Consider the following 20,282-nt stretch of genomic DNA (forward strand, 5'->3'; position numbering starts at 1 on the left):
TGGTGGCACTGCAACCAAGAGGGGGAGGGTGGCAGCAACTCGGGCTAGTTCAAGAGTAAGACGAGCCACCAGTGCGGGTAGGGCTGGGTTTTTGTTCCGAGGATTGGCATTTGCTGACGGGGTCCTTTTGGGCATGGGATTCTCTGCTAAAAAACTAAAAAGCTGCTGACTGAGCCGTGGCTTAGATTAACGTGACTTTGATGTGGGAGCAGAAATGCCGCCGAGGACTTGACATGAAGTCAAAATACAGGTATGTGGACTGGACGGGCTGTCAGCTATTAGCACCAGACGCCACAACAAGGGCTGGTCCTAGTGTTATCGACGGATAGCCTGTTGACGTTGACAGCTGCGCAGATGTGGCAGACTAGAAGAGGCCGTGGCTTGAATGGAAGCTTCCAGGTGGTCTCAGTTCCATTCCTTGCTTGCGCCGTCTTGGATCATGGATGGCTTGTTCCTCCACTTGCACAGTACGTGTATGCTCGGTTCACGAAGTTCAGTGTAGATTCAAGGGCTGCCTGGACACTGTGGTGCACAAAGCTGACCTCAATCTGCCCGGCAATGCTCCATGTGGAACTTTATGTTTGTAGGATTGGAGAGAAAGGGGCAAAGTTACTTGCATTCAACAGCTCAGGGCTCGATGATTTGGAGGTCCTTGGACAATCTATCTGGAGCAGAGAGTGGGGTTGCAAGTTGGGGGTTGCTAAAGGCGGGAGGTGTGTGTGTACAAGAACTCAGATGAATTAAATCCCAATGGACGGATATATGGATGGATATCATGTAGGGGGGAATAAGCCGAAAGAGCATCGTCCTGTGCTCATCATTTGCCATAACGCACAGTAACGAATGCTCCGCAGCAGTGCTAGCATCGTACAGGGCAAGCAATCTAATTTTTTTTTTTTTTTTTTTTTTTTTTTTGCTTCCAGGTCTTCGGTTTCCCCTTCTATGTTCTGTTGCAGCTCCAATGCCTGTCTCCAGCTGCTCGTCGCATCCAATATTACCACGTCTCGTCAGCACTCTATTCATCGCCTGTGCTCGTATTCAATCAATTCCATAGACCCATCAATCACTCCAAACAGCTCCGTAGCGGCGGTTGTGTCCTCAAACGGCGTGCACTGGCCTGGCCCCCGCCGCAGCGCTCAGGTCAGGTACAGCCCCGGGGAGCCATCCATCGATATCCGGCGCCCCTCTCATCGATCCACAGGCAGCGCTCGAGCGGCCCTAAAAGCGTATCGCTAGGGTATTGACGTTCCAATATTATGGAGTAGAGCGCGTGGGGTCCAGCGATTTGGTCAGCACTTGAAGCTAGAAAGGATTGCACTAGAAATGAGTGTGTACAAGGTCGTGGGATGGAGGGGCTTTGATAGGTTGATGCGGAGAGTTGGGATTGGGATGGGGATCGGGGGATTGGGGGGACTGGGCCAAAAAGAGATTGAGGCCACGGACGTGCCGATGATGGGCTGAAGCTGCAGCTTGGCTTGCAGCATCGTAGGCGAGTCAAGCAGACATTGCAGGAGGGACGTTGCTGATACGTCCAAATTTCTCTTCTCGCCGATCTGGGAGCTGGAGGGGACCGAAGAAGGAGGAGAAGAAGAAGAAGGAGAAGAAGCTTGGGTGACCTCATGCGATAGTAACACGGAATGTATACTGTACAGTATAGCGGCAGGTCTGGCTAGATTTGGGAGGTTTGGGGTTACATGATAGTCACAACACATGGAGGCATCAAGACCAGCTGCTTACATTGTGTGAAAGGTTTATTTAGCATTATCGCCATCATCATCACCATCACGGAGGCACCATCGGTCTGATGCACAGGTGTAGCTACAAGGTATTCAGCTGCTATACAATGATGCAACATAGTGACGGCAAACTAACAAACGAGTAGACGCAGACAAGCAGACAAGAGAGAGAGAGATGGGCGTCATCGTCGTCATTGCAGGGTCTCGCAATGCCCCTCGCCAAGAACCCTGCGACACCGCCACAATTGTATCAAAAGAAGAAAGACTCGAGAAAAGGGAAAGAAACCATCATCACCATCATCATCACCGTCCAAAAAACCACCTGTAACAAAAGCAATCTCGGCGCTCCGGGTGGATGGGCTACTAGACCGCAACAACAAACATGACAGGACAGGCAGCAGAATAAGGCGCCACTCACGGCCACGCCTAGTGCCACAAGCAACCTGCACCTGATGTGATGCGACCACCGGCCGTCTCTCTTGCAGCTGGCCAAATCTCATCTTGCTGCACGACGAAAATGTGGTTGGTTTTTTCTCACTCCGACATTCTACTCCCGTCATCCCCTCTATAATTCCATTTCCCATACAGCAAAGAGCGGACCGCCGGTCTTTGTCGCACAACCAGAAAAGCGGAACACACAAGCTTGCGATCTGTTCCCCTCCATCAGCTAGGTTGCTTTTCGTCTCTCTCGCTCATATTGCTGCACCTCTTTTTCGTTTTTGCGTCTTACAGCCCTCTTTTCTCTTACGCTTCAGCGCGCCAGGGGTATTTGTTTCTTCGCAGCTGTCGTGTTTCTTACCCACCCTCTCGGACGCAGGTGCTCGGGCCAGAGGCAGAGAGAGAGAGATGTCGATGCTGCACTTGATGCCATCATTTCGCAGCGGCGATGCTATCGGTGATGTTACCTTGAAGTTTTGATACTGTGCAAGTATTAATCCAAGCCAATGCAATGTACATACACAGTCTAGTGATGCTACTGCTGCTTGTATCCAGTCTGGATGCTGGTCAGACGCAGCGGCAGCACATGAGCCTTGACTCATTCGCTCGCCCCCCCAAACGCAAACCTGACTGCGTGCTCTCTACTTCGTACATACGGCACAGTACATGGCATGGAGGTTTGCCGACGATATCACTCCAGGTCCAGTCCTTTCTGATGCCCCCCGTCCCAAATGCCCCATCTCGTGCTAGTGACGACGATGCGCGCACGCACCGCTACCAGCTCGTCTCCATGTCTTGATCCCTTGCTCTCCCGCATAGGCCCCCACACCGGTCAAGGCCGCTAGAGGTTGATAGACTTGGGTAAGTCGACTAGGAGCTCGGAGAGAGCAGAACAAAAAAAAGTTTTTTTTTTTTTTTTCAAGGTTCAAGAGCAGGGGTTCTCTTCGGTGCAAGTTCGCGCGCGTCGGGCTGAAGCGATGGCCCCATTGGGGGTTCTCGCTCACTCTCGCATCTGCCCCGGTCAGAGTTCAGTGGGGAGATGAGATTTGCCGTTTGGACCGGTCGGGTACTTGTACTGGTAGGGCTAAGCATGAGCTGTCTGGTACGAGGACTCACTCATACGAGGACTTGGCTGCTGCAATGCTTGATGGTGATGGTGCTAAGGAGGAGACTATTGGTTTTGCTGGCGGTGCCTGTAGCGCTGAAAGGGCATCCATGATTTGACCTATTTCGATCAGCCACCTCGATTAGGACCCTGTGAGCATCAATGCATTGGATCATTCACGGGTAGAACTGACATCCTTGGATGAGCCAGCTGGAGTACGAATAGGGGTTGGTCACATCAGTACAAAGTGAGCACTCAACTTTGCTTGTGCTACCGAACACCTGGGAGTGGGACCCCGCTACAAGTTACAGCGCTGTAGAGCCCTGTACTGCACTGTAGAGTATGGATTAGCGGGTGCGCACCTGCTCTCCACTGTCTGAGTCTCTTCCGTCTCTCTTTGTCTCTCTCTCTGCCTCTTTGCCCTGCCCCATCCACCTCCAACCAACCTTCTCCAAACTCGGCCGCGTCTCTCCTTCGACGTTCCTTTTTCCGCACGGACTGAACCAACATTGAAAGCACTAATCCGGGGGCTAAAACTCGACGGGGCCCCTTGTTTCTTCTCCCGCCGCCGCTAAGCAACTGGCATGCGCACTACCACAAGGGCTACCAAAGTGCTATCTAGCCAGGGGGGGTCCAAATTCTGGAGCAGAGACAGACATGGTGTTGAGAGGATCATCAGACTTTTGGCTGCGCAAGCGCTTGTCCAATGGCCGACATTCTGGCGCCTCGCCTGCGACTGGCCGCTACCATGATCCATGATACTCGAACCAAGCCAGGCCAGGCCCCCTCCAGTTCTAGCTCCGAATTCCAAACGCCAGCCGGCCAGCTTTCGGCCACCACCTTCTCCACTGCTGATGGCCTGCTATTGATGCTATTCTTTGCTCTTCGTGGTGTTCTGCGAGGCGAGGCGGTAGCATCATGTATGATGTATGTGTAGGTATGATGTAGAGGCTGCATGTGCCTTGTGTGTCTGCCTGCTAGCCAATGCCTTTGTGCTCTTGTGCTAGGACATGATGCAACTGTCGGTTGGTCCCAGCACCAAGAAGTGCGTGCCGCTGCTTCGCATTTTGATGTCCATGGGTTGATACCTACAGGTATTTTAATCATTGATGGATTTGGAAATGTTGAAGCAACACACGCGGCCCAGCTAATGCTTGCTTTTTAGGCTATCCAACACACACACGAACACACAAACATGTCTAGGCTCGACGGCTTCAACGTCCACGTTAACCAACAACACAATGCCGCTGAAGAACGCACGGCTTTCCTCCGTCATCCGGCAGATACAGTGTTGACCAAGCAGGCTAAGCCGGTTTGTTTCCGCGCAGCACAAGATTGACCTGACCCTTTCCACGACAAATCCCATGGGCGGGTACGACGACCGCGGAACCTGAACCCAGATCGACTCTGCCAGAGCCCCCATCTTCCAATCTGCAGATGCAACGCTTCGCCCCCCGGCTGAGCCCAAGCAATCCGCACCAGACATCGTCACCCATGGGCGTGCGTCGAATCTCGGGCAGAACAGACACCAGCGCCAGTCCGTATCTGGGCGCTGTGCCCACAACTCCATCCAAGAAGCCGCAGCCGCACCTACTAAGCCTAGCCGGGGGCGTGTGCGAGCGAAGGGAGTGTGTCAATCCCACCCAATCCAATGCATCTACTATCTATCCATGGATGCTCTCTGCTCTGGTCTGTGAGGCTCTGTATGTCTCTCGTCGTCCGGCGTAGAATTAACTTGGCGATGGATCTTGGTCCGATCCATAAGGTACATATAACAGGCCCCGAGGTCCCATCCTCTTGGGGCCTTGGATCATCTCTCCATCCTCCTCCTGACCACATCGGTATTTATTCAACAGCCAGATTCACATTGCACTATTTCCCATTGCTCCTCCTTCTCTTCTCTCCATCTACTTCGTCTTCATCTTCATCCTCATCCTCGGCTTTGTCCTTCATCTTCATCGACGAGCCAAGCCACTCTTCTACCATTAGTAGATCAAGCGTCGTGTTGCCTCCATCACTTCATCCTCTCTTCACGCGAAAGCAAGAGCCAATACCCTGCGTTGCTCTTATATGGCAACCCTTGCCTCGTCACTCATCAATTTACCCCTTGCACCCTGAGCTGAGAGCCAATCCAGCTCATCCTCCTCACACCAACCCTTGTTGCATCGAAAGTGCAGTTTAGCCGCTTTCGATTTTTCCGTTGTTGAGAAGAAAAAAAAAAAAAGAAAAGAAAGAAAACAGACACGTCCAATCATCGACATGGCCGCGTCAAACTCCTCCTCTTCCGCCTCTTCTCTTCCCCCTTTCTCCTCGCCCAACAGTGGCCAGTTCTACTATCACTATGACCAATCTACCTCTCTGTCCCATGTACACATCCACGACGACGGTCTCTACCACACTCAGCCAATTGATCCCCTGCTGCAAGACCCGGACTCTCCAGATGGCCGCGAGCAATCATGGGACGTGACATACTTTCAACCTCCTCCTACCGACCCTTCCCTCGATCCCAGTGCCTCCAACATCTACCAGCAAGCATGCGGACCAAATGACTCGCCATACCCTATCAGCTTCATCGAAAGCAGCCCATCCATTGGCAGCGATGGCAACTTTGAGATGGTGGACCCTCCCACTCCACCAGACGCGCAGGTCATCTCTCTCGGCAGCCCATACGACTCTGACGCCTCGGTTGAGCAGCAGGAAATTAGCTACTATCCACGCCCGCAGGATAGCACGTCGTTCTACCCCATGGGAATCATTGGGCTCAACAACTCGTGCACGTTCAGTACCAACTCCTTGACGCTTGTTGGCACGCACGGCGGCGGCCCCATTGATGCTGCCGACGTCGGCACCAGACAATATCCTCTCCGCACCACGCTGCCCTATGTGAACTCGGCCAGACGCATCAAAGAAGAGAGCCAGACCCCAAGCCTTGACGAGAGGTTCTTTTCCAACAGGGTCCCCGCACGGAAGCGTGCTCAAATCGCACGATGCCATACCAAGACCGGTTCGTGCAAGCGGGCCTCTCCCGACCACGAGTCCTCGCCGAGCGGCGACAAGAAGCGCAAGATCCACACGACCAACAAAAGGTTCTGCCACAAGTGCAAGAAGAACTTCCCGAGCCGAACGTCCCTCGACGAGCACACAGGCTCGGAGCACCCTCGCCCCTATATCTGCGTCTTCCATTACGCCGGCTGCAACGCCAGATTCGACGCAAAGAACGAGTGGAAGCGCCATGTTAGCACCAAGCATCTGGGCTTGAAGTACTGGGTCTGTACTGAGGGCAAGTGCGCCGACGAGCGACAGTCGTCCAACCAGCGATACGCAGGACTGCCATCGTACGGCAATATCTTCAACCGCAAGGATCTCTACACCCAGCACATTCGGCGGATGCACGCCTCAGTCATTGGCCAGGGCTCTACAGACTACAGGGGCGCAGATGCAAGATCTGACCTCATGGTCAAGAAGATGCAGGAGGATGCCCTGCGCATCAGATGCAGACTCCCAACCTGGATGCCTTGCCCCGTGCAGGCGTGCGACAAGTCCTTCACCGGCGCCACCGCTTGGGACGAGCGGATGGAGCACGTGGCCCAGCAGCACTTTGACAATGCAGCTGCCGGCCGGGAGCCTCCTGTCGAGTTTGGGGGTGCTCATGACACCGTCCTGACTGAGTGGGCACAGCGCGCTGACATTCGTATTGTCAAGAGGACCGAGGTGGGTTGGGAGCTCTGTGAACCCCTGAAGGGAGAGGCAGAGTACAGAATGGCCACCCCAGATGTTGAAGAGTGAAGATTGACCTGTTGTCTTTTATTTTCTTGATTTTCTTTTTTTGTTCTTTATGGGCTACGGATCTGCAGTTGACTTGGATTAACCATTCCTCTCTTTGATGACTTGCTTTTTTGGTTATGTTGTGGATAGGACTTGTGTGGGAAAATATTGATATACACCCTTTCTTTCTTTCCTTATTAGTACAGAGTCTAGGCATATGTCCCCCCGTCTAGGAGATTCTTTATTGTTTGTTTCTATACTCGTCTTTCGTTCTTCTTTTCCTTTCGGCCATGATAACTATGTGCCTTTGTCAAGATACCAAAGAATGCCCCAAAAAAATCATTTGCATAGACAGGATGGGAAGGATGGATCACATAGAAATGAAGCATGATTTTGCACCAAACGCAAGCAGCATCTCGGCACTGGCTTGAGTGAATGGTATTGTGAAACATGTAGTCAAAGCCCCCCTTTACTACGATACAGAGCCTCGCGGGATGTTCATCTTGGATCTGGATAGACCTGAAACAGGTCCGTTCTTGGGGGCTTTGATTTTCCACCAGGCTCCGGTTTCTTTGCCGGCAAGCAGAGCCTCACGCAATATCGATTGGACCCCTCGTGGGGGCCTTGATGCAAGGCGTCAGGAGGCTGTTGACCATCTCGGTGTGGGACCGCACGGCAGCGGCAGCGATTACAGGCCAATACGCTGAGCAGATGGTGGCTTCATATGATACGCGGGTCTTTTGATCTGCCTTGTCAGCCCTAGGGGAGGATGTTGTGTCTCGTACGACTCCCTTGTTCTTTATGTCCTTTTGTGTGTAAGTCACTGATGGTTCGTGACATGTGGTCTACTTTAAGATGGTGTGGCGGGAAAGGGTGTGTTGCATTCTATTCTATTCTCTTCCCATTCTATCTTGTATCTTTACATTCTGTTTCACTTTATGCTGATAATACGGAGGAATTGACGAAAAGGGGGAAGGGGGGAGTGTTCACAACCAGACTCGGGATTTTGCCGAACCAACTGACAATGAAGGATGGGTAATAAAGGGGGGGCGTGTTTGTATATCCGTAAACAAAAAGAACTACGCCCTAATCAGTGGCCATATTCCAGCATTACATTAACCCATGTATAAGAAAAAAGGGGGACGAATGAAAAGGCAAACGAAGCGAAGCTAGATGCAGACAGAAAAAGGCGGCTTGTTGTTCGTTCTCTCTTTCGTTGATGCGATGCGGCTCTGCGAGAGGGGAGGGGGAGAGAAGCGCGCATTGGTCGATGAAAAAGAGCCGCATTTTGCGGGCTTGGACGAAGCAAGCTAAATTGACAGGAGGCTAATTTTTTGCACGTAGGCGGGTTCGTATAAGCACCGTGCCGTGTTTTTTGCCGCAGGAGTTTAGTAGCAAGCTGTGTGAGTGATTGTTATTCGTTGTGATGATTTGCAAGTTCAATTTCATTCGCGATGTGATCCATTACACCCACACCCCCATGTCCAGTGGAAGGGAAAAATAAAGCACAAATAATCGGTGTGCAGATACTTAGATACTGAAAAGACATGCGCTGAAAGAAATAAGCAAAGCAAAGTACGTACATGAGGCAGACAGAAGCAGAAGAAAAAGGCAACAATACTACTTCATCCCGTCCCCCCTTTTTTTTTCACAAGCGTTATCATCCTCCTCCCCAACAAGAAAAACCAATGCAACGGAATTCAAAAGAAGGAAAAAGAAAGAAATATCTAGATTTGTTCACCGAGCGGTTTGTATGCACCGATAATCAATTTGTGCAACCAACTGACAAAAATAAATGAATCCTCAACAACATGCCCGCCAAGAGATGTATGTGAGTTGTACAGACGTACTACGATAAACAGACAAACAAACACGATGGACGCACTCATAGATACACGCATAAACACGATGGACACGCTCATAGGTAGACACACGCATAAACACATACATACATGCACATACGCATACATAAAAACATACCTAGCCAACCATTAAAAATCCCCAGGCATAAAAACGCCTCGCTGTTACACAGCATGAAACTAAACTAGTCCAATATCAAAACAAGTCACTAAGACGCAAAGTATACATACACGGTCAAAGAAAGGAGAAGAAAAAAAAGAAAATAGTGAGTCAATAAAGGAAGAAGAGAAAAAAAGTAAGCGTCTCTTCGTGTTGCTCATGTCCATGTCTGAGACATGCATTTTGTCTCTTCCCCCTGTCACTACGCTGCTTGGCTCTACTTAGGTATCCTCTTCTTTTCTTTTCATATTTCCTTCACAGTGAATTTCAGTTTATTTTATTTATATCCATGTCTTGATCCTCCCTACATTCGTATATGCAGCAAACGTTTCATCGCCATCGTCACCAGAGACAACATACGTAACCCTGCCAGACTCCTCTTCCTCCTATTCTTCCTCCTCCTGAGTCCTACTCCTGAGTCCTACTCCTCCTCTTTAGTCATAGAGTCTCACTTGATAGTCTCACTTGGCCAACAATTCCAAATACTCGGAGCATGTTTCGGACAGTTTCTGACAGTTTCTACCTATGCTTGACATCATCTTCGCTGTATACAGGAGAAGCGGCCAAGAGTAACAGATAACCATGCATATGATATACCACAAAGACTAGCTGATTCTCATCATCTTGTACCAGATACTGTAACACAAACGACTCCAACTCGTCTCCACAAGCACTCTTCCAGTCGTAGTAACGTAGCTATCAATGCATTTCCAGCGCAATTAGTTCTCGTAATCATACTAATCATCATCAGCCCTCTCCGCTAAATCCACCACCGCCGACCAGCCACTCCATCAGGGGCAACCCTGGGGACTAACAGCCCGCAGGAAGTAATCGAAAAACATTCTGCAAAACAACTTTATCCACATACTGCGGCTGACTCCGAAGATCTGCATAATGCCGCAGAAGGAGAACGAAAAAAGAAAAACAAACGAGTAAACCTTGGTTGTAAAGAAAGAAAAAAAAGTGGAATAGGGGGGGCGTAGACCTTTCACCACATCCCCGCCACTCGACATCGCTGCATTATACGACACCAGGAGCATCTGACCAAGGTCCGTGCTAGGAGACATCGTCACCGATCGCCCTGTCGTCCTATACATAATCTTGTACGCCTCATGCCGAGACGGAGGCGTCGTCCTTCTTGGCTGACTGGGTCTTGGGTGGTACCTTGTCCGTCATGCTCCGCTGGGCTCGTCGCTGTTGTCTCAGACGACACTCCAACGCATAGCCTGGCTCGTTTGCCTTGCGCCACTCGATCCATGCCTCGTATGCCTGTTGATCTCCTGGATCTGGGCGTCGAGGTTTTGGCACCGGTTGTGGTGGGCAGCGAGTACCCGTCATGAGCGGCATTTGGCTTGATGGCATATTGAAGCAAGGGTTGGAGCTAGATGCCAAGGGAAATGTCGTATTCAACATGGAGGGTACCGTCGGGATGCCCGGCATACTATTGCCCATCATAGGCACGGACGGCAGTACCGTCTCCGGCCGAAATAGTGCTGGTAGGAGCGAAGGTAGTGGCGGCACTGTTGGCATTGGCAAAGCAGACGTCTGGAATTGGCCTCCAAGCTGATCCGTTCCCATCTGTACAGGGATCAATCTTCCCGGCATCAAGTTATTGAGCGTCAGAGAGTCAGCGGCTGTATCAGGAGCAGTTGCAAGCGGCACAAGCCCATAGGCCGGCGGCGGCGGTTGCTGCTGAAGCGAAGAAACACTTGGCAGACCAAGTCCTGCCAGATACATAGCATTGACATGATCACTCTTGCTGGCAAAGGGCTCCGGGGCAAAGGGCTGAAGGGGCTCCATATTGTCGTCTTCCGAGTTGGAGCTTCGGTTGGAGACAAACGAGAGAAACTCTCGCGCTTTGGGGTTCAGGCTCTTGAATTTAGTAGATTGCTCTGCTGGGAGGCTTGAGTCCTCTTTGTGGGAAATCTCAGCTCCTCGTTTCCGGTGGCTTGCGAAAATCTCCGAAGATACTTGCTGTCGTTCATTGCCCCCATGTGTCCGGTATCTCAAGACGCAGGTTTCTGTTGAGCCTCCGCTCTGCTCTTCCTTTGAGCCATCTTCGTAGCCGCTGTCCACCCTGTCTCGTCCCTGTAGTTTGTCACTTGGCAAATCTTTGTTCCTCTGTGCTAGTTTCTTTAGAAATCTTTGAAAAGCCTGGTCTTTTTCAGTCTCAAACACCTCCGTAGGCCTCTCTTCGTTCACCAAACGTGCTGTCTGGCTGGGGGACAATCGATTTGCGTCAGAGCAATCTTTAGCTCTGTTCCTTTGCGCAGTGACAAGGTCTGGTAGTTCGAAAATACCCTTTCGTGCTCGCAATTCGTCCGCTACGGCATGCTTCATTTTCGTCTCGCTTTGACGACTTCGCTGGCTCATGTGCACTCGAACTTTGTGAGGTGTGACCTCGGCAGCTTTGAGCGCTGCGGTAAGTTGCTCGTCCTGGCCATTGCCTGGCTTCTTTTGCATCAAATTTCCCTTCAGAGGCCGAATGTCCACAACAGTTGGAGACAAAAAGCTAGGGATGCTTCGCAATGGTGCAACTTCCAAGAGGCTCAGGGGATGTTCTTTCGAAGACGAAAGGCACACTTGCTTCAATATCCCATATGGAATAGGCTGTTCTTCTTCCATGGTCTGTATGATCTTTGGTTCCAATTCGGAAGACAGCGCAAAAACATTCCGTCGATGGTATCTCAAGTCGTTGCTGACCGTTACGCGATCTTGTGGCACGTCGTTTGCCTTCTGAAGACGGACCTCGTGTTTCTTTTCCTCAGCGGATGGAGTGGCCGGGAATGCATCCATTCCAATCCATTGTTTCCCAGAACCTATCAGATTCCTCCAAGCCTGCTCCTCATCCAGCGTTGGTGAGCTGCCACTACCGGAAGGGCGAGTTCGCCAATCGGGATTATCCAACGCTTGATGAGAATTGCTTTTCTTCAGTCGTTGATAGTCATATGGATGGCCCAAGGCCTTGGTACGTGATTCGCTCTTCGAACCCGTCTCTTTGGCCATGGTAGGAGGGGATGGCCGTTTACATCGGCTGGCAGCGCCTAGCATAGCCATTCTCAGCCTTCAAAAGCCAGTTCAGCTCTTGCTTCATTCCACCAGAATCGTGTGTTGCATCTCGGTACTTACTGTTTGCTAATTCAGATGGATTCGAGCGATCAAGTTGGTATCGAGGAATATGGTAGATATCCCTGACTGTTTGGGCTAGAAGCGAGAGCTTTTGGACGTCGATTCTCGGAGAATAGCTTTGATGAACTCCTTTCTTGGCCTTTTTGGCCTGTTTTCTTTTCGCACGAGCAAGTTCTCCAACTTCGATAACTTCAAAACAACCCAATTTCACGACAAGTTCCGCTTCAAGAAAAGACCAAGCGCTGCCTCAAGAATTTCCTAAGCACAAGCAGGTAAAGACAAGGATGTCGGAGGAGAGCAGAAATATTGAGGTCGAGAGTGTGTGTTGAGTTGGACTGCTGCAATGGCTTCCAGCTGGCAGACGGCTGGTATATATCCGCGCCTGGAATATTCCGCGATAAAGTTCGCTTGATCTTAAACAAAAGTAAAGGACACGCTCAAGTGCCAAAGGCTGGTAAACAACCCGCACCTGTTGGCTGGGATACGAAAAGTCCAAAAAGAGGCGGATGTTGAGTGCGTAGGATGCAACGATGGCTTCGCATAAGGTTGAAATGACGAGCGAGATTTAAGATTTAAGATTCGCGCCAGGTCAGCCTCTGGAATCTTCGTCTCGGCAACCATGTTGTCAACTCTCCCATCAATGCCTGCCTTGAAAAGCACCATCTATGAAGGTCGCTGTGCTGGTTCTTCCCTTTTGGCGTGGCATTCGATCCTGACGCAGGTGCATCTGACAAGATCGCGACTCACAAGTGATCCGTTACGGCTTTTTTGCTTCCTCAGTCAACAAGATAACAGCTTCACTCCATCATTAAGGGGGAGGGAAAAAGGTTCCAAGAAAGAGAAAACAAAAAAAAGGTTCATCCAAACAGGTCAAAACGTGGGTCATCGTGAGAAAACAACTATCAAGCGTAAGTGTTACATAGGTAGACATGTGATGTAATGGTAATCAAACTAAGAGGCCCTCCATCGCTGAACTCAAACTCCAAGAAGTGCATAAATGTCCAAACAGAGATAATACAAAATGGGGCCGGCCATATTTTCCAAAACAAAACATTCTCGTCGGACTTTCGTGTACAGCGTTGCCATAAAGTGAGCACACCTCTCTAGTCGTCCCCTATTCTAGCCATCATCTCTTCTTTGCCCTTAGGCGTTCTGGGGAGCGATGCCGCCGATAAAGGCGGCAAACTCTCTTGGGTTTCTGGTTTGCAGGAAGACGGTGCCGGGACCAGTAAACTTGCAAACAAGGCCTTCTCCGGAGGAAAGGCCAGAGATAATGCCGCCAGAAGCTACACGTTCCAGGACGTAGCTGGTATTCCACGCCACAAGATGACCGTTATCTACAATGTACTTTTCGCCTTGTTGAAGCTATTACGTCGGGTTAGTATCTCTGACCGGGACAAGGGAACCTATACTTCAGACTTACATCTTTCCTAATGATAGCGCCGAAACTCGAAACCCAGAGCAGACCAGTTCCAGATATCTTGTAGACAAACAGACCCTCGCCACTGAAGATGGCCTTGCCCAGACCTTGTCTCTTGTAGTCTTTGACGACAGCCTGAGTAGAGGCCAAATAGGCATCGTGTCCCACCGACCACTGCTCTTTGCCGCTCAATCTTATGCTCGTAATGTCTCCCAAAGAGGCGGGCGCGAGAATGAGCTCTCCCGGCCCTGTGTAAGTAGAGCTTGCGAGCTCTCCGCCTGCAATGATCTTCTTGACGCTGAACTTGACATTACCCTTGAGGGTGATTGTGGGAGACATGGCGACCATGGCACCTATCATGCGATTAGATTTGGTCAAATCACGATACCGTTCCTCTTTCCTGCCGCTCATCCAACATACCTGGCTTTGCATGCAATGGGGCGCCCATGGCCAACTGGACAGTCAAAATCGTATTAGTATCCCGATGGCTGATGCGATAGCTTCCTCCATTAAAGGTGCCAACATCATCGGTCGTCGCGACAGCCCCAACAAAGTTGGTCGGCGGTGGAGCTCCACCGGCCTGGGTTGGTGCTGTCTGAACGGGCGGCTTCTCCTGGGGATACGGAGCATTCTGCTGCTGCTGAGGGAACGGAGGAGGAGAAAACTGAGGCGGTGCTTGTTGCTGATGCTGCTGTTGTTGTTGCAGCTGGTGCTGCTGTATTTGCTGCGGCGGTGGCGGTGAATGTACCTGTTGCTGTTGGTAGTGGCCAGAGTCGGGAGTCGCCGCTGGACGCACAGCCAAGTTCAGCTGCTGCGATTGCGAATGCTGATGCTGGGGAGGCTGGCTCCCGGGAGGAGGGGGATAATGGCCCGGCGAGGGCTGTTGGATCTGGGGAGACGGCGTATGCTGGGGCGGAGGAGCATAGCTAGGCGCTTGTCCCGGCGTTCCCTGGGGAGGAGGGTAGAACTGTGTCTGGTTCGCGGGAGGTGAAGTCGGAGGCGGCGCATATTGATGCTGCTGGGGCGGCGATTGATACTGCTGGGGAGGAGGAGCGTATTGCTGCTGCTGCTGGGGCGGTGGTGCTGTTCATTGTTCATGTTAGCATTGGGAGCGTATCGTCTGTCGCAATGGCTTCTCGAACGGACCTTGTCCTGCGCCTGCGCCGGGAGGAGCTGCGATGTCGCGAGTCAGTACTTGGAGATGGTGGGGTGAAGCTGAAGCTGGAGATGGCTGGTGACATACGCGGGTAGAAGTGTTGCTGCTGGCCAGACATGGCGATGATGGTGTATAGAGTACAGAAGAGTGTTTGCTGATTGAACAGGCGTAGGATGGAAAGAGAAAGTGATGGTGAGAGAAGAAATAAGAGGAAGAAAAAAGTTGGCTTGGCAAAGGCGCAGTTGGAGCTGATTGAGTCGAGCTCGATGTAAGACGGCCAAGAAGCCCCGCTTCCGAGCTATTATACAATGGAGCTCAAATGGGATTTGACAGGCCACAAGCCACACTGGGCAGTTTAGCAGATATATTCGCTCGGGTGAGGCGTATTTGCACGTGTGTTTGCCGCAACTGGAATAGATTTAATTCAAGCCTGGGGGATGCAATGCAAGTTATAAGGACACATCAGGCTGACGAGGCCTCAATTCGTTTAGGTCACATCACATCCATCAATTGGAACATTCACAGAATCTACAGCAATTATTACGCGCTGACAGAGGCGCCAAGCTCCAACCCCGCTCAAGGCCCAATGGGCACCCGCACGCTGTTTGGAATCGCCTTCAGCGCCCCCGCCACGGCATCTCCATTGGCCAGCAGCCCAAGTTTAGGCGCCTCCAGGGTCCTGTCAGCGTCTGTCAATACAGGGGCCCTTTTGCCTCATGTGGTGATTTGATTCCAGTCTACTCCGTATTCGAGTCCATACCGTGCATGCATGAACCATTGATCCATGAATGCGCAAGGTACATGTTTAAAACAATTCCTCATCAACCAAACAGTTTCATTCAATCCCAGAATAGCAGGTACAGTCAAACTCATACTGCAGCCTTGTAGACACAGGCACCTGTGACCGCCTCTTCAATTTCCCCTTGCTCGCGTCAGCCATTGATACTATATGCCTAGTCCTTACTATTATGTACGGATAGACGCTGAGCTCAGCCTACCCAATAATTGTTTCTCATTTAACACATTTCAATTAATAGCATCCTTGATTTCTAGAATTATGTGATATATCCACGTCTATCAGGATAAACCCTTTGGAATCTGGCCTTCATGGGCAAGGGCTTCTTCGCTATCGAATTGTTGCGAGTACGAGATTAAGTTGGACTTGGAGCCTTGGTCAGCCTATACCATGCTTTTCAGTCTTATGAGTAGAGTCGGGGATGCTCAGCGTTGCTAGATAAAAGCAACGCTAGGATTTTGCACTTAGACCCAGGCATGAGATTGCGAATCCAGCAGAGCCATAGGCCATAGTAGCTGTTATTAGGTCAACAGTAGATCGCCAATGCAAATTCCGTGTTTTGTAGCAATAGAGCTGTTCACTCCGTATAACAGCATCAATGGTTCGAATAATGGGTAGCCATTTTCCCTATACATTGTCATTCGAAGAGAAGGCGCTGTATATTTCCCTACAAGTAGATTTCATATAATACAAATACAAATGAGCATAAAGCCTCGTGATCGAGACTATGTCCACGTATAATGTACTCTCTCATCACATATACTCGTGGCTTGTTCGGCACATATACCTACTAGGTACTACTAAAGTACACGTAGTACCTCATCAAACTTTATATACATGTACATTTGGTATCTGGTAGTACATCAATACACAGAGTGTGAAGATTGGATTCGAAACCGCATCAACTCTATCCAGCGCCATAACTAAGGTGTCTTGCTATCTGAACAAGCCAACGTTTATAGTTTTGGATGAAAAGCCCGACAATAAAGATAACAAATGTAAACAACAACAAAAGAAGTAAATAGCAACGCAGCCACCCGCCGTTTATCCATCAACGTGTCTCCATTTCCATCTCCATCTCCTTTCAACTCATCCATCTCACCTCCATGCAAATCACGAGCTACACCACAGACAAGCCAATATAATAAAGAACGTTTAGCAACTTCTCATTGCTACCAATCTGCTCGGCCACTCTCTGCTACTATACCCAATTCCTTTTCTCACTATTCTTTTCGCTTCTATTTTTCTCCTCGGTTCCACTTATATCCAATAACAATGCCTTGCTTTTGCTGGTTACTCATCTCCTTCGTCCTAGGCCTCGCCTCTTTGGCCTCAGGTCTCCCGATTCCAGGCAATAAGGCTTTAGACTCTCCTCATCCCCCAACAGTTATCCTCGAGGAACAAGAAGATGGCACACACAACATCTCTGTGGGAGGAAACATCAAAAAGAGACAATGGAAGGACCTGCCAACTCCCCATATAACCCTCATCAATGCCACCCCCTATAAATGGCAAAGGGGCTACATCCACCAGTACCAAATGCCAGACTGGAAGGAGGATTTCCCTGAACACATCGATCCGGGCGATATAGCTCCTGTCCTGATCCAGGCATCGAAAGGCTACCACAACTGGGCAGACTCTGCGGCCGAGGTGGTGTACGATATCGTTGGAACCTCAGAGCCCATGTCATTCATGGTCAAGTTCCAGAATCGGCACAACACCCTCAAAGTCGAGTTCCTTGAATCCTTGTCTTCCATGAACAACGCCAAGAGAACCGTTCACGACTTTGAAATCGCAAAATTCCCCGGCACCGCGTCGGCCTTCATCATTGCCGGCCAAGAGGGTCATTTCATCACCAACGATCCGCCCATCGACTGGATGCAAACTATGCTTCCCGAACTAAAAGACAAGCCTCTGCGGGAGATTGTTCTCGGGAGGTCACATCACTCCGGCCTGTGGCACTCCCACGTGAGTATTGGCCTTGCGTCGTCACCAAACACCGTGACGCAGAGCGTCCACCTTCGCGAACAGCTCGGCAATGGTGGCATCCGCGTTCTCGACTTCCGACCCCTTAAGATTGGCGACGAGTTTCGCGAAATTCATGGTGTGAGAACCCCTGACCCGTTAGGTGGCATAATGTTCCAGGGCTCTGAGGGAGCCCTCTTGAGTGACATGATCCAAACTGTCAACGAGTTCAATCGGAAGTACCCTGGCGAGCTCATCATCTGGGATGTACACAGCCATGATGCCTGGAACCAAGATTATCAATATCGCGAACTGAGTGACAGCCAAGAAGACCGTGTAGCGCTATACAACCAGTTCTTGGCGGTAGAGAACCGCGTCAACATCCCCGACGTCGTCCAAGACGTCAGCCAAATGCCCCTGGGCTGGTTCATCGGCAACAAAACGTCTGCCGTCCTCATCAACTTTGACGACGCCTGGCGGGAGAAGGATATCGACGTATTCCCCGGTAAACGCGAGGGTTTCATCACGGGAAGAATCCTCCCTCTCTACCACCCCTGGAGCGATACCAACAACGTCCATAATCTGGCTAAGGACCAGATCGCCGAGTTTCACGCGAAACGGCCTGTCTCGCAAAGCCCCATCATCATTACCGAATGGGTTTTGACAATGCGAGGCACCCAATTTATAAAAGACACCATCTTGGCACTGGCAAATGCTGCGTGGCGGTCATTGTTTGTTGATCTCTGGCCTGCGACGACAAGCGACTCTTATCCTAACTGGATCTCGATGGATAATGTGCGTGGGAACCAGCAAAAGACTCTCGTCATGGCGATGAACCACTGCCTGGTGGCCAAAAAATGTGGTGTTCTGGGTGGCAAGGTCAACATCTGAGCTTGGCCGCAAGCAAACATATTCTTCACCAATGATATTTACATTTACAGGGTAGGTGATTTCAGTCTCCTGATGTTGGTATTCTCACCCCTGAGGATTACATGCTAACATTTCCATGAACCAGACATGCAGAGGACTTGTACGGAGTACGTCACCTGGCAGCATATTCATCGTTATGACGGAATTCGGCCATCGAATCCCGCAGCCATCGTTCGTTGCCGGTATTCAGAAGATATCCACGATCAGCATGTGAAAATAGAGGCCGTCCACAAGCGAGTTTCAGACCTCAGCTACGCTCCACGCAGTACGAAGCTTGGCAAAGCCGCCAAGATGACAATAATTACTGATGCTACCAAGGGCATAGCAAGATCCTGTTCACGTGCTAGGACCTGAGATTGGTTACCCCCCAAGTCCATATTATAAGGATAAGATCAAGGTGTTTGATGCGTGTGCACCGGCAGCAGACTTGGGCGCGAGAACGCGCCGAGCCAGCAGCGCGGTGTCGCCCAGGGAGGATTGGGAAGATGCATGAGGCGATGATCCCTCGCTTGCGGCTAGTGCGATCTGACAGCTGTCATAAGCTGAGTTGATTGATTTGACTGGATGCCGGTACGATGCCATCAGCGGTCGTGCTAGGTATAGTATTTCATACCATCAACGCTCGCGATTGGGCTCTGCTTCTCTGCCTCTGCGGAATAAACTGGAACGACTTTGCAGCGGGCTCGTACCACGATCAAATGACAACCGGCATCTCACGAAGCGCCGGCGGGAGATGAAATCCGCAAGCTCGGACACTCACACGGACCCAAGGCCCTGCTGACGGCAAGTGGCGGAGCACCCGGCGTCGATGCCCTCGTACCAGGTGTAACAAGAGTTTGACTAAGGCGCTTGGATGTGAGTTTTTTCGCCGATGGTGAACGGAGCATATGGAGTACATTGCTTGCAATACACAGCAACATCAATCAATGCCTTGGCCATGTGTCAATCAATTCTCCGTCCACGCAAGGGGGGCCACGATGGCAAATGCCGCCAGCCCGGAAGAGATGCCTAAAATGCCTCCTCCACGGCTTCTTCTGGAAGCATCAGTCAAACTCGTTCACTTGCATGCAGAGGACGCTAGCAAGGCTGGCCGCATGCTGCGCGACTTTTGCAAGTGAGTTCGAAGGAAAGCGGCCGGCCACGTTTTGGACATGGGGAGAGAAGAGAGAGAGGAGGACATGCTAGTTAGTTGCCAGATTGAGCGTCGGTGTCCAATGTATTCATGTTTCGGAAAGATTTTTGTTCTTCTTCCATAGCTATTGCAACGGTATTATCCGGAAGCGATCCCCGTGAATCCTACTTTAGCCTTTTTGTTTCCTTGAAGCCGCTTGAGTGACAGATAGTGCCCGACAGTAGTAGTTGCTGAATATGACTTCGGATTCCATTTCGGCCAATTAGAGCAATATGTACGAGTAACAGGTAGGACCCCAAAAGAGCCAAGAGAAGTTAGTAGCCGTGCCCGATTATGTCTGCTGAGCTTTGATTTTTGCTTTACAAATCCTCGGTCCGTCCCAAGTGCGTGCCCAAAGATCGTGGCTTGCTGTCAGAGATGCTCGGCCGAAACATGCGATGAACAAAAGATATGTCTCCGCTAGGCGGATTGCTTGTAACGTTGGCTGCGAGCCGTCCCCATCTGCTATTATGGAGCAGCTGGGCCTATCCAGGGGTTTGCCGGTATTGCTGTTTGCATGCAAGCTTACCCGTCCCTGGCAATGGAGAAGATTTCCTCTTTCGATCCCTTCCGGATGCCACTCGCTCACGAGAGCAAGCATTGCCCCTATTGTTAACAAGTCTGGTTCGCGGATAAATTCGACCGACAAGGG

The 20,282-nt window shown here is 50.7% G+C and overlaps 5 protein-coding genes across 5 annotated transcripts; 3 read left to right on the plus strand and 2 right to left on the minus strand.

Moving 5' to 3' along the window:
- Positions 1-3,985: 3,985 nt before the first annotated feature.
- On the plus strand, positions 3,986-4,618 carry T069G_00633 (uncharacterized protein; the record flags this gene model as incomplete). Its single annotated transcript, XM_056167843.1, has 2 exons — positions 3,986-4,206; positions 4,483-4,618. 2 exons carry the CDS (start codon positions 3,986-3,988, stop codon positions 4,616-4,618), a joined length of 357 nt encoding a protein of 118 aa, XP_056033159.1.
- A 920-nt stretch (positions 4,619-5,538) lies between these two features.
- T069G_00634 (uncharacterized protein) lies at positions 5,539-7,065 on the plus strand (the record flags this gene model as incomplete). Its single annotated transcript, XM_056167844.1, has 2 exons — positions 5,539-6,546; positions 6,595-7,065. 2 exons carry the CDS (start codon positions 5,539-5,541, stop codon positions 7,063-7,065), a joined length of 1,479 nt encoding a protein of 492 aa, XP_056033160.1.
- Positions 7,066-10,173: 3,108 nt separating this feature from the next.
- On the minus strand, positions 10,174-12,069 carry T069G_00635 (uncharacterized protein; the record flags this gene model as incomplete). Its single annotated transcript, XM_056167845.1, has 1 exon — positions 10,174-12,069. The coding sequence occupies one exon, from the start codon at positions 12,067-12,069 to the stop codon at positions 10,174-10,176; it is 1,896 nt and encodes a 631-aa protein (XP_056033161.1).
- A 1,266-nt stretch (positions 12,070-13,335) lies between these two features.
- Positions 13,336-14,886, minus strand: T069G_00636 (mitochondrial biogenesis AIM24 domain-containing protein; the record flags this gene model as incomplete). Its single annotated transcript, XM_056167846.1, has 6 exons — positions 13,336-13,557; positions 13,616-13,965; positions 14,033-14,303; positions 14,361-14,695; positions 14,759-14,785; positions 14,856-14,886. The coding sequence occupies 6 exons, from the start codon at positions 14,884-14,886 to the stop codon at positions 13,336-13,338; spliced, it is 1,236 nt and encodes a 411-aa protein (XP_056033162.1).
- A 1,953-nt stretch (positions 14,887-16,839) lies between these two features.
- Positions 16,840-18,420, plus strand: T069G_00637 (uncharacterized protein; the record flags this gene model as incomplete). Its single annotated transcript, XM_056167847.1, has 1 exon — positions 16,840-18,420. The coding sequence occupies one exon, from the start codon at positions 16,840-16,842 to the stop codon at positions 18,418-18,420; it is 1,581 nt and encodes a 526-aa protein (XP_056033163.1).
- Positions 18,421-20,282: the final 1,862 nt, after the last annotated feature.

Source organism: Trichoderma breve, chromosome 1 (assembly GCF_028502605.1).
Source record: "Trichoderma breve strain T069 chromosome 1, whole genome shotgun sequence".
Classification (NCBI taxonomy): domain Eukaryota; kingdom Fungi; phylum Ascomycota; class Sordariomycetes; order Hypocreales; family Hypocreaceae; genus Trichoderma; species Trichoderma breve.